The sequence below is a fragment of the Eulemur rufifrons genome, chromosome 17 (genome assembly GCF_041146395.1).
Source record: "Eulemur rufifrons isolate Redbay chromosome 17, OSU_ERuf_1, whole genome shotgun sequence".
In the NCBI taxonomy this organism is placed as follows: Eukaryota; Metazoa; Chordata; class Mammalia; order Primates; family Lemuridae; genus Eulemur; species Eulemur rufifrons.
Genome location: NC_090999.1, coordinates 61,702,269 through 61,715,224, shown reverse-complemented (window position 1 = coordinate 61,715,224; position 12,956 = coordinate 61,702,269). Strand labels below are relative to the sequence as shown.

General features: G+C 33.4%; 1 protein-coding gene across 1 annotated transcript in view; it reads right to left on the bottom strand.

Annotated features, from left to right (window-relative positions):
* ADGRV1 (adhesion G protein-coupled receptor V1) overlaps positions 1 to 12,956 on the bottom strand; it is a 501,294-nt gene that overhangs the window by 163,118 nt on the left and 325,220 nt on the right. The window contains exon 84 of the mRNA XM_069492870.1: positions 128 to 244. Within this exon, the coding sequence (XP_069348971.1) occupies positions 128 to 244 (117 nt within the window). The remainder of the gene's footprint in view (positions 1 to 127; positions 245 to 12,956) is intronic.

Below are 12,956 nucleotides of genomic sequence, written 5' to 3'. Positions count from 1 at the left end.
TCCAGAATGCAGTGATGGATCTATGGAATTACTTCCACTTAGTTTAAAGAATATCAGATACTAAGACCACTCCACCCAGATTCATTAAAGGGTTGAAGGGGCCAAGGGAAGGGAATGAGATACCAACCTGAATGAGCATCCAGCTAAACTGGCAAAGATACAGGTAATGTGTGACAGCAGCCACGGCTGAACAGCTCTCCTCAGCAAGTTGAGGACTTACATATGCAGATGCCAGAAACACAATCTGTAAGAAACAGATAATTCTATTTTTAAAGCATGCTCAAATCAATGAAGAATATTAAGAAAATAAACTGCTTTCTTATCTAAATCTATAATTCAAAGGGAAAATAAGTTGATTTGTTGCCCAAACTGATACACTGAGTCATTCTAAAATAACAATATGTGGATTTTTATATTTCTAAGAAACAATGAATGACATGAAATTATGCTGCATATTGCTCTAGGCTCTTAAGACGAAATTCTCAAAGTAAACCTTGTTCTTATAACTGATAGACAAAAATCCTATGAAATACATTTATTTTAGCTGAGTAGAAAAGAGAAAATACAGTGGAAACACCATTCCTTATGTAACTCACAGATAATGAGAGAGAAAAGAGAGAAATAAAGTTTTTGACTTTATGAAAATGGACTTAAGATAAGTTTAAAATTTCAAATCCTATGATTATACTAATCTTTGGATTCTTTTTCAACTGCCTTCAAGTCTTTGTTCAAAAATGTAGTACCTTTTACAATAGCTTCAAAGAAAATAAAATATCTAGGAATATATTTAACGAAAGAGGTGAGAGACATATATAGGGAGAACTATGAAATACTAACACAAGTCACCTTTATAATAAGGCCTCTCTTGACTACATTATTTAAAATTTCACCCTCCTTTTTTCTTTCCTTCCCGTAAATGTGATTCCTCTGACTCTACTTTTCTTTTTTTAACCAGCACACATCACCTTCTGACATGCTTTGTAATTCACTTATTTATTATGTTTTTTGGTTATTGTTAGTCTTACCCACTAGAATGCAATCCTTACCAAGACAAGATCATTGACTGTTTTACACACTGTTGTATCCCAGGCACCTAGGTCACTGTCTGGCACATGTAGGTACTCAAAAAGTACTTGTTGAATAAATGAGCAAATGAAATGAAATACTCTTTGTGATTTCTACCTATCATTTTATATTTTCTCTAATAAATGACTACTGTGCCAAGTATTGCACTGAAGAGTGTAGATGGCAAGGGAAAATTTGGAATAATAATATTGTACTATAACCTCTCAATGAAGGTTATATCTCTCTCCTCCTTAAAGACAAGAATCAAGTTTTTTACTATATTTTCAGAGGCTACCACTGTACCTGGAATATAGAGGTGATCAATAAATGTTTATTAAAAGCATGAATGAATGATTCTAAAAAGACAGAGGGATGTTACAAGGAGAAAACTAGCTGACTTATGCCTCAACCTCCCCTCAACTTTTTTTAAAAGAAAACACGGGCTGGGCATAGTGGTTCATGCCTATGATCCCAGTACTTTGGGAGGTTGAGGCAGAAGGATCGCTTGAGGTTCGGAGTTCAAGGTTATAGTGAGCTATGATTGTGCCACTGCACTTCAGCATGGGTGACAGAGTGTGATCCTATCTCTAAATAAATAAAAAAAATTAATTAATTAATACATGAATGCCTTTGATGCTGTTTGAATTTCTTTTAAGAAAAGAATAATGTACTCAAAACCAAATCAGATCAATGGCATAAAATATTGTTTTAATTTTTAAATGAAATATATCCCTCTCCAATCCTCTTGTGCCAAGAGTGTGTCCATCAACTCCCCTTTAACATTTCTGCTGGGGGAGGGGGTGCTCCAGGGCAGCATCCTTGTGGTGACTTTGTCAGGATCTGTGGTGAGGCCTTGCATGTTCCTAACATCTCAATTTCACAATGAAAGACACACCTTAACCTACACCTTAGTCAATTACATAAGTCCCAACATGCTAATTAATAATAAATTTACAATTTACTAGGAATTATAATTACTTGTAATTATTTATTATTTATTAGAAATTAATAAATTTACAATGATATGCATCTCATACTATGCTGAAGTGACTCTTACTTCTTGGGACTTATTTATTAAGTACTTCCTGCACCTGATCAGGTATAGAAGAAGAAAAAAAATCCTTTTTTTTTTTTTTTTTTAAGAAGCTTTGGACACTGAACAAGTCATGGTACATTTCTGGGCCTAATTCCCTCATAAGTAGTAGCAGGAAGTAGGAAAAGATAAATTCCAAAGTCCCTTTCTACTCCAACTCTAAGATTCCAAAATTATTTTTATAATAGAAGTATTTTTGATTCAACTTTCTGTTTATTTAGCCCTGGATTTAGAGCATTTGTAATAAAATTAAAAAGAATAAGTGTCAGAGTTTGAAGCAGAAACTAGAAATTTATGTCTCTGTTTCCTAACAATCTGGTATAAATAAGTTCCTTAAAAAAATAAAGTCAACAGATTCACCTTTCTAGAACACACCACAAAATAGCTCTTGAATTATTTACAGCTTATTTTTAAAACATGCTTAGATTTCTTAGACTTTAGCATCTAAGTTTATTATTTGTTCTGACCTTTGTTATAGCTCACAAATTTAACCTTCCTAAATCTCTACAATTATTCCTTGAACACCTTTTATGGACTAAGCACTGAAACTATGACCTAAAAGACCTTAGAAGCATAGAACTATGTGGTTCAGCCAAAAAAAAAAAAAAAAAAAAATTAATCATTTTAACATTTTATGTTCTTTCTTTTTTCAAAGTGGCATCTATTTCTATCAGGTCTCTATAGATGTACTTATAATAAATTCAAGCCTCTGTAATTCAGATTCAATGATATGGATTGTGTTGAAATTTATTTGCTAGTTTTGTTCTAGTCAACCGAAACAGTTTATGTAAAATAATAGCATAATGCAAATTGTAATTGAATATATTTAGATTTTTTTAAATTTGTGAATTCAATCATTTGTCTCTGTATGAATACATTTATCTTTAAGCAGTCTATGAAACTATATATAAATTATATGCTAACTTAATGCTTTTTTTCAATATTTTTTTCTTTGAAACAATTAAATCAGTATTGGTTATTGTTTAAAATTGTATTTACTTTACTTTCAGAAAACTTTACAGTTTTAACACTCAAAATTCCATTCTTAAGGTATGACTTCATATTCTATTATATTCTAATCTCCTTTTTGAAATTTAAAGAAGACCAGTTACAAATCTACTTTTGTAAACCATAAATGTTGTTCCAGAATATTGTCTGAGTTACGAGAATTACTTTATCTGGACGGGAGAAGATTAGTCAGCAAGAGGAGGCTGAGCTGTCACAGAGCATGCTGCCATAAAAGGGATGAGCTCAGAATACTTGAACAACCAGGTATTACGTGTGGCCAGGCCTATCCAAAATTAAATTAATTTAAATTAAGACAGATATAAAATGAAATGAAATGAAATGAAGGGAAACAAAATAAAATCTCCTGGCATACTTAGCTCACTTATTTTTAAAGCTACTAACCTAAAAATGGATGGAATTTTACTATTGTTCTTTTACTCAAATACATACACATTGTCAGGAAAAAGGTTATTTTCACAGTCAGTTCTCTGAGAGCATTAATTTGAACATCACAACAGAAAAAAAGAAATTTTTGAAAGGTTCTCACTTGCTCATATGTTGAGTCATTCATTCAGTGTTTGAGTGCCTACTATCTACAAAGCATTGTGCTAGGCAAGATGAAGTACGTGATGGGAGAAAACTATTGTGTCCCAGCAAGGTGCTACTTGCCTTCCGTGTGTGTGTGTGTGTGTGTGTGTGTGTGTACCTCAATTTTAATGATTTGAAGCCTTACTGTTTTTATCCCAATTTAACAAATAATGAAAGAGATTCTGATAGGGTAGATAACATGTTTAAAGGTCATTAATTAAGTTTTAAAGTTAAATTGGGATTCAGATTCTGGTGTTCTGATTTGTAAGATGAGCATTCTTTCTAGAACACCATGCTGCTGCCTACAAAGTTAGATCAAGCACAAGTCCTCTCTCAAAGTGCTGAAATTCTAGTTCACTGGTTCTCAATCCTTTCTAATCTGTGGCCCACCACAGGTTCAAAATGGCAATAGAATATAGTGCTAATAGCAAATATAATGCTATTCTTAATTCCATATTGATATAATATTCATACATCTTAACTAAATATTAATAGAAAAGAAAATATATGTATATTTTTCCCCCTAAAAGAGTATTTGAGATATTCTCTTTTTTTTTCAAATGTAGTAACTTATAAAATTCTCTGCTTCTCTTGTTGCTTAGAGTTCCACTATGCTGGCCAATGAAGGAAATGTAGAGTAAATACCTCTTTTTTTTTTTTTTTTCACTTTAAATATATAGCATATGTCTCTGCTTGCTTGGGCTAAATAATAACTGTTAATAATAATAAAGGTTGTTTTTTCTGTATACTCCTCAATATATGTTCCTTCCTCCCCCACTTTATTATGGATACTCTCACTCCTCTCTCTTTAAATTTATTTTTGGAAATGACCTTCTCTGTACTCTCCATCTTATCCAAAACCTACTCAGCTTTTATAGGACCAGTCCAAATTCCACCTGCCTACTCTAATCATGGCTGATTCCTAGACTTTCCTATTTTTTAAAGTGGGACATCTCCTGTTTCTGAGCATTTATAATGGGCCAAATCCTGTCCTTTCTAATAGAAAGGTGCCTAACGGTGCAGCCAGACACACACAAGATGTAATAGAATATGACAAGTATTCTAACAGGGTATGGAGTAAAATGGGAATGCAGAGTTGTGAGTGCTTAGCTCTGCTGTGGGAGTCAAAGGAATTTTCAGAGGAAACAAAAGTTCCATCTGCTACAGCTTCTTTTCCTAAGTTTATTTTCCACAAGACTCTTCGTAAGCTAAACATTACTCCAAATGCATTATTGCTGTTCATCATCTCTCATTGTTGCCTGTGTTCTTCCTCTTCCTTTTATCTAGAATTTCTCTTTCTCATCTTCCTAGTTTGAAATTATGTCCATCTTTCAAAACATAGTTGAAATGTCACCTCTGTCAGGAATACACAGCTATTTCTTTCATCCGTCAACAACCTTTTCCTCCTCTGAATTTTTAGAACAGGATTTTATTAAGATAAAGATTCATTTTCCTATAAATCTCAGTTCTCTCAATTCTTAGATAAAATCAGTCTTAATCTCTTAGAAAACTGTCAGCTTCTTAAAGGCAACAATTTAATCTTACTGTTATAATTATTTTGAAATACATTTTTTTTTTAAAAAAAAGAGAACATGGTAAGTATTTATTGTCATGTACAGACCCTATCATGGGTTTATCATAGGTGTTTTTTTTATAAGCTCTATTGAGGTATGATTGAAAGACAGTATAAGGCACATATTTAAGGTGTGTGATCTACTAAGTTTTGTACCTGTGAAACCATCATCACAATCAAAATAATGAACATATATTAATACATTATCCCCAAAGTTTCCTCATTCCCTTCATGGTACCTCCTCATGTCACCACCTGTCCCTGCATTCCCAGGCATACATCAATCTGTTTTTTATCACTATATGTTAGTTTGAGTTTACTAAATTTTATGCAAATAGAATCATACGTACTCTTTTGTGTTTAGTCTGTTTCATTCAGCATAATTATTTTGAGATTTACCCAAAACAATATATCAATATTTCATTTTCTTTTTATAGCCAAGTCATTTTCTATTTACCTATCCATTCACCTGCTGAAAAATATTTGTATTTTTTCTAGTTTTTGGCTGTTACAAATAAAGGTACTATGAACATCTATGTAAAAGTGTCTGTATGGTTTCAGAGGTATACACTCCCATTTCTCTTGAGTAAATACAAATTCCTAAGAGCATAATGGCTGGATCATATGATAATTATGCATTTAGCATTTTGAGAAATTGCTAAATTATTTTCCAAAGTGGTTTTACATTACCAGCAATGTTATGAGAGTTTTAAAATATTTGCCATTCTAATATATACATATTAGTTTCTCACTGTGGTTTTAATCTGCATTTTCCTAGTCACTAATGATGTTGATCATCTTTTCATAAGCTTATTTGCAATCCATATCTTCTTTTTTTTTTTTTTTTTTTTTGAGACAGAGTCTCTCTCTGTTGCCCAGACTAGAGTGAGTGCCGTGGCATCAGCCTAGCTCACAGCAACCTCAAACTCCTGAGCTCAAGGGATCCTCCTGTCTCAGCCTCCCGAGTAGCTGGGACTACAGGCATGCGCCACCATGCCTGGCTAATTTTTTCTCTATATATATTTTTTTAGCTGTCCATATAATTTCTTTCCATTTTTAGTAGAGATGGGGTCTCGCTCTTGCTCAGGCTGGTCTCAAACTCCTGAGCTCAAACAATCCGCCCACCTCGGCCTCCCAGAGTGCTAGGATTACAGGCGTGAGCTACCGCGCCCGGCCCATATCTTTTATTTGGAAAAGTGCCTGTTTAACTCTTTTGACTATTTAAAAAATTAGATTATTTTTTGCTGTCTTGCAGAGGCAAGACATTTCTGTGTACTGTACCCAATTGCTTATGAATCTCAAGGTTTTTCATTCTAATGGTTATGAACAGGCACTACTCTCAGCGCTGTATAAACACCTAACACGGTTCCTTCTTACCCTTTTGGGTGATTCCTTCTCCAGCCTTGGATAGTTTCCACACACATGTGCTAATCAATACTCAGCTGAATACTGGGGATCCTCTGATGATCTATAGAGTTTTTATGTGTGAGCAGCTCTTTCTTTCCTTCCTCAGGCTCTCACCTTGTCTCCTCAATTTGGTGGGTCTGTAAGGCTCCACCTGGGTTCCTCCTCCTTGTGCCACATCTTTGAAAATCTTACAAGGCAGTATTCCAGGGAAGTTGTTAAGCGTACCTTGTTTATTTCCCATTGTACCTCAGGGATCACTATCCTTCATTTCTTGATGTCTAATGTCATACATTTTTCCATTTTGTGTTTCAAGTCACAAGGCAAATCTAGTCCCTTGTGTATCATCTAGGTTTCAAGCAGAAATCTCATAGGTGTTTGATATGTTTTCGACCTTGTTACTATCACGCTATATCTTTCTTTAATTAAAAAATTTACCATTCTCATGGTGCTCTGTTTGAGGAAAAAAAATCACTCAAATCTAGATTATCTATATACTCATTAATTATTTTGTGAATTTTCGTAGCTTACACTTTCTAAAACACTTGGCTTCTCTTGACTGCAAAAGGTTTTATACTCTCTTCTTTCAAATAGCTGATGAGTGAGTTATTTAGGTATTTGTAGCAATGATAAAAGCAAGATATTTTAAGTTTAAATAAATCACAAACTGCTGAGCTCTAAATTATCTTTGCTACTTGTAAATCATTTATGTCTGCAATATCCCTTTCAGTAGAAAATTGTGTGCAACTTTAATCTGACGCTAAAGACAAAAAGACCTTTACATGCTGATGATTCATTGGCCAATGTCACATTGCCAGTGATCATGGTATTCACAAGCGTAATGACATTTCCATGACACTAATGCATTCCATGGTGACAGATTCTTCCTTGTTTAACTTTTTAATCAGCATTTTATCTGTGCAACTTTTAAAACCATTTGACGAAACATCACACACTATCTAAAGACCTTTAACAAAATAGTGAACATAAAACATCAATAGCACTAAGTGACAATCTTTAATTCTCCATGTAATAGGGTAAAAGCTAGAAATGGAAAAGTAAGGAAAGGCTACTAATTTTTTTTGGCTTAACTGTGCTCAGTACAGATAGCCTGGAATATGTTCTACTTGGAATAATGTACTTAATTTCTTGTATAATGTATCCTGTATCTTTTCTTTATTATCTTATGATCACATAGCATGTTTACTACTATTTTTTTTTTCTGAGCTACCATCTTTTTCATTAATGTTTCTACTTCATCCTCTAAAAGAATATTTAAGTATCAGGAATAGTCTGTCAACACAAAATCTTAACTTTCACTATTGTTGATAGATCTTCCTTAACAATATAGCTATTTCCACTGATTTCACACAGCTATTTATTTTTTCCCACATTGGCTAGAAGACTTTAAATTGGCTAGTCTTACTATGGTCTTCATGTCAGGGAGTATAAAATAAAATCTTTTATGCTCATTTTTATTTCCTTCCTTCCTTCTCAATCAGATCCCAACTTACTATATTTTATACTTGGGCTGTTATATAAAATGTAGGGAATCAAAGGGAAAGACTCTTGAATGGTAAGTTTAAAATGTCTCTGAATATCTTAGGTGTGTCAAGGAGCTGTTTTATGCAATGCAGTAGTTATTGGCAACTACTAAATGGCAGAAACTCGTCTGAACAAGTTTTTATAATTTTTTAAATAGCTGCCATGGTGAAAATACAGTACAAAAAATCAATCAGCGTATTTATAGTTTTCAAATGGCACATCCTATATATGTCCTGTCCTTAGTGTATCCTTGTCCCTACTGTTGTAAATAACACAGGGCACAGATCTTCTCATGCTAAACATTACTGTTACATCATTAGGAACGCTACTTGTTTTCTTACTACATATAATGGTTAAAATACGCAAACACACACTATTAAGTAAATCAGTGGCTATAACTCAGAGCCAGAGGCAGATGGGGATTGGGAATGTTCCCTAAGATAGTATATGCACACAGTCAGATTAAGGTATTGGTTTATTAGTATATGGCTTAAAATAAGTCACTTGATCAAATATTGTCATTTATCATTAAAAACAAAACACAAGAACACTATGGCTTGTTTATACACATCTAAATTTCTTCATACCTCATTTCTGGTAAGGTAGAGTGTTTGGGATATCTACCACCCACAGATAAAAACATTTTAAAAGGCCATTTTGTAAAAGACACCATTTGAATTTACAAAAAAAAAAAAAAACAAAACCCAAAACAAAACATGGTCTTAGTCCCTACTTCAGAATTTTTACAAAGGTTATTTTATTATGTTTTTATTTTTTCTCTTTTCTTTAAAAAGTCATTTTCTGAGAAACAGATCTTTATGAGTCATTCATTAACACTCACTAGTCTCTTTCATCTAGTACATAGGCAAAGAAGTACAAATTTATTTACTTTTCTAAGAAATAACAATAGTAACAATAATTACCATTTAATGAATGATTATTATGTGCCAGCTACTGTGCTAAAGGCCCTATAGACATTATTTCATCTTATCCCTAAATAACTTAAGTAATTTAGAGATCAATGCTTCCATTTATAGAAGAGGAAACTGAGACTTAATAAAAGTAAATACATTTTCTAAAGTCACAGACCTAAGAGACAGCAGACCAAGGACTTCAGCCAAGTCTGTTGACTCCAGAGCCTGTGTTCCCAACTACTTACAACACTTAAAATAACCACTTAAAATAATGGTAGCATATACCTTAAAAATCACTATGACCACATACTTTCTGTTTATATAGGAGGTTCTCTAGAAGTGCATTAAATCCCTTCATTTGAAGGAAGAACAACAAATGCAAAGGTTGGCTGAAATATCAAGCTGAAATGTAAAGATCATTTGAATATTACAAAGGTTGAATTAAATGTTTAGAGTTTAGACTTAGATTTTCAAAGTCACATTTCTTAGTTCTTTAATAATAGTTTAGAAATTCTGTGGAAACAAAAAATTGTCTATATCTAGAGTGAACATAATACATTTTTTACATAGACAAAGTACATTGAAGTTTGCATTCTATTATTTTCCTGATGGTATTAATATCAGGTCATTATTTAGAAAATTCAGATTATGGACGATTTTGTTGTTATTGTTGTTGAATGACTGACTTGGAATAAAATCATTCTCTTTTTTTTCATTTCATTTTGGCAGTGAACACATGACCAGAATCTGGTTGGTGTATAATCAACACGATTCAGAGAGCTATAGCACTTCACAATTGTACAAGTTTATTTAAAATATATAGTAAGGAATTGCTGTTTTTGCTTCATAAGTTATCAGTTGAAAATATTTTGATTCAACTTCTCATGGAATTCCTTGGACATAAAATAAGCATGAATATAAGCTGGAAAGGCAATCTTATTGGATCGAATTTAAGAGAAACTGGGCAATTCTAATAAAATTCTACACAAATCTAACTATATTGTTCATTAACTCAAATGCCATAGCTTAAACTTACTGTAAAACTCCAAAGTTTATACTTTCTCTGTCTGACAACATAAAAGAAATAAGTATGTTCTCTCCAAGTGGAGTGATATTAGATGTTTCTTATAAATTAAAAAAAATTGTTGGCTGGTCATGGTGGCTCACACCTGTAATCCTAGAACTCTGGGAGGCTGAGGTGGGTGGATCATTTGAGCTCAGGAGTTCGAGACCAGCCTGAGCAAGAGCGAGACCCTGTCTCAATTAAAAAAAAAAATTGTTACTCCTTCACATTTTACATTAAGGATACGATTGTTTGTCTTTAATTATTGAGAGAGTTTCCATTTCCTTTCTATGTATGCCCATATCTTTAATTACAATATAGAATTCCCAACTATTTTATCCAACATAGAGCTGACAGAGAAGGCAACATCAAAGACAACTTTCATGGTACAATTGCTTTAGTTAGAATGTGTTCCCAAGTACAAAAGTGTTGCAGTGATCTATAAAAAGATAAAAAAGAAAGGGGAAGTATTTGAATATAAGAGCATTTTAAAATCAGAATCTCATTTTCATTCCTTCATTTAATAATTCATTTATTCAGTCAACAGATACAGTCTATGTGTCTGCCACACGCCTGATGCCAGAGCCAAGCTTCTGTTTTTTTTAAAGCACATTATATTTCAGGTTAGAGGTTATTCTGAGAAGGCCTGGGAGGTGTGAATAAACAAATATATACAGGTCTCTTTGCTTTGGGGCAGCAAGCAACAAGTATAAACCATAAAACATATAGGTCTTTGGAACATAAAATAGAGAAATGCATTGTTTCCAGACAGAAAGCATGAAAAATATGCTTTTGGTTAGTTTATTTGCTCTTGAACTGGGAAGAAAAGTGTCTGAGTCAGTTCAGGCTGCTATAATAAACATACCACAGACTGGGTAGCTTAAACAACAAACATTTATTTATCACAGTTCTAGAAGCTGGGAAGTCTAAGATCAAAATGCCAGCAGATCTGGTGTATAGTAAGGACCCCCTTCCTGGGTTGCAGATGGCCATCTTCTGGTTGTTGTGTCCTTACATGGTAGAGAGCAGAGAGAGCAATCTCTCTCAGGTTTCTTCTCTTTTTTTTTGAGACAGAGTCTCATTCTGTCACCTGGGCTAGAGTGCCGTGGGGTCAGCCTAGCTCACAGCAACTTCAAACTCCTTGGCTCAAGCGATCCTACTGCCTCAGTCTCCCAAGTAGCTGGGACTACAGGCCTGCGCCACCATGCCTGGCTAATTTTTTCTGTTTTTAGTTGTCTGGCTAATTTCTTTCTATTTTTAGTAGAGACAAGGTCTAGCTCTTGCTGAGGCTGGTCTCGAACTCCTGACCTCAATGGATCCTCCCGTCTCGGCCTCCCAGAATGCTAGGATTACAGGCATGAGCTACCAAGCCCGGCCTCAGGTTTAGTCTTATCAGGGCACAAATCTTATACTTGAGGGCTTCACCCTCATGACCTAATTAACTCCCAAACAAAGCCCCCACCTCCAAATCCCATCACATTGGGGTTTAGGCTTCAACATATGAAAGCTGGCAACTACTGAAAGGCAGAAACAATGTTTGAGAGACACAGGCATTCAGTCCACAGCAAAGTGGAAACATAGAGCAGCCACTGTGTGGCATGAATTAACTCTAATTACTCTATCTCCCAAGCCGCAAAGCTACTATTAAGTAAATATGCTAGTAGGTAAAGCATTATACATCACATAAATAATACACTTGTTTACAAGTCTCAAGACGATTTAGGGAAATGTATAATCATGATTAAACTTTACACTTGGCCTAAATTAAATTATATAAAAATAGAAATGACCACAGAAAATTGAACATATAAACAATACCTCAAATGTTTATAATTTTTAAACTTTTAAATATGTTTAAATGTAGTGCATAATATTCATGATTTGAGCAGTATGAAAAAGAAGGTGAAAATATGAAAAGGCAGTTATATTTCTCATAAACTGATTTCTTTTACATATATCTTTAGGATTTTATTTTCATGTTTTCTTGTATAATGTTCAGCTTGATCTTCTGTTTTGGCTTAAGAACATAACATGTCTAAAAGGAAGCAGTTACTAACTCACCGGTTCTGCCTTTTCATATCTCTTTCAACTATTAAAAAAGGTGAATTAGTATTTTCTCATACTTAATAGCAGAATATTCTGTTAATTTACAAAGACCCAACATTAATTGAGCACATATATACAAGTCAAGGCAGTAAGCAAGTTGCTCTAAGGGATACTGTATTTTTAATCCCCCTCTCTCACTCGTAGGCTTTTTATCTTTATAAATAGAACATAAAAAAAAAGAGGCCAGAAAAAGAAGCCCTATGTTTTACGTAGGGTTTTAAATAATATGTGGATATTTAGTATATTTTGTTATCACTAAAAAGCCATTTTAGCTTCACTACCTCTTATTAACTCTTGTTTATTTAAATACAAAAGTTCTTTTTAATTATTATTGGTAATTATTTGACTAGTCCATTGGCATGGTTTAAAATTAAAGGAGTATAGCAGAAACTTGAGTCACAATTAGAAAAATAAAACACATGTCTACAGTTTTTAAAGAAAAAAGTTTTTATCTTATATCTATATTTTTAAGGAATACAAAATGAAATAAATTTCCTGCAACTAGTACCATACTCTTTCTCTCTTATGTTACTCTTTGCACCATTTGCCCTTTAAGAATTATGTAAAAAATTATAACAATTATTATGAAGGAACAGCA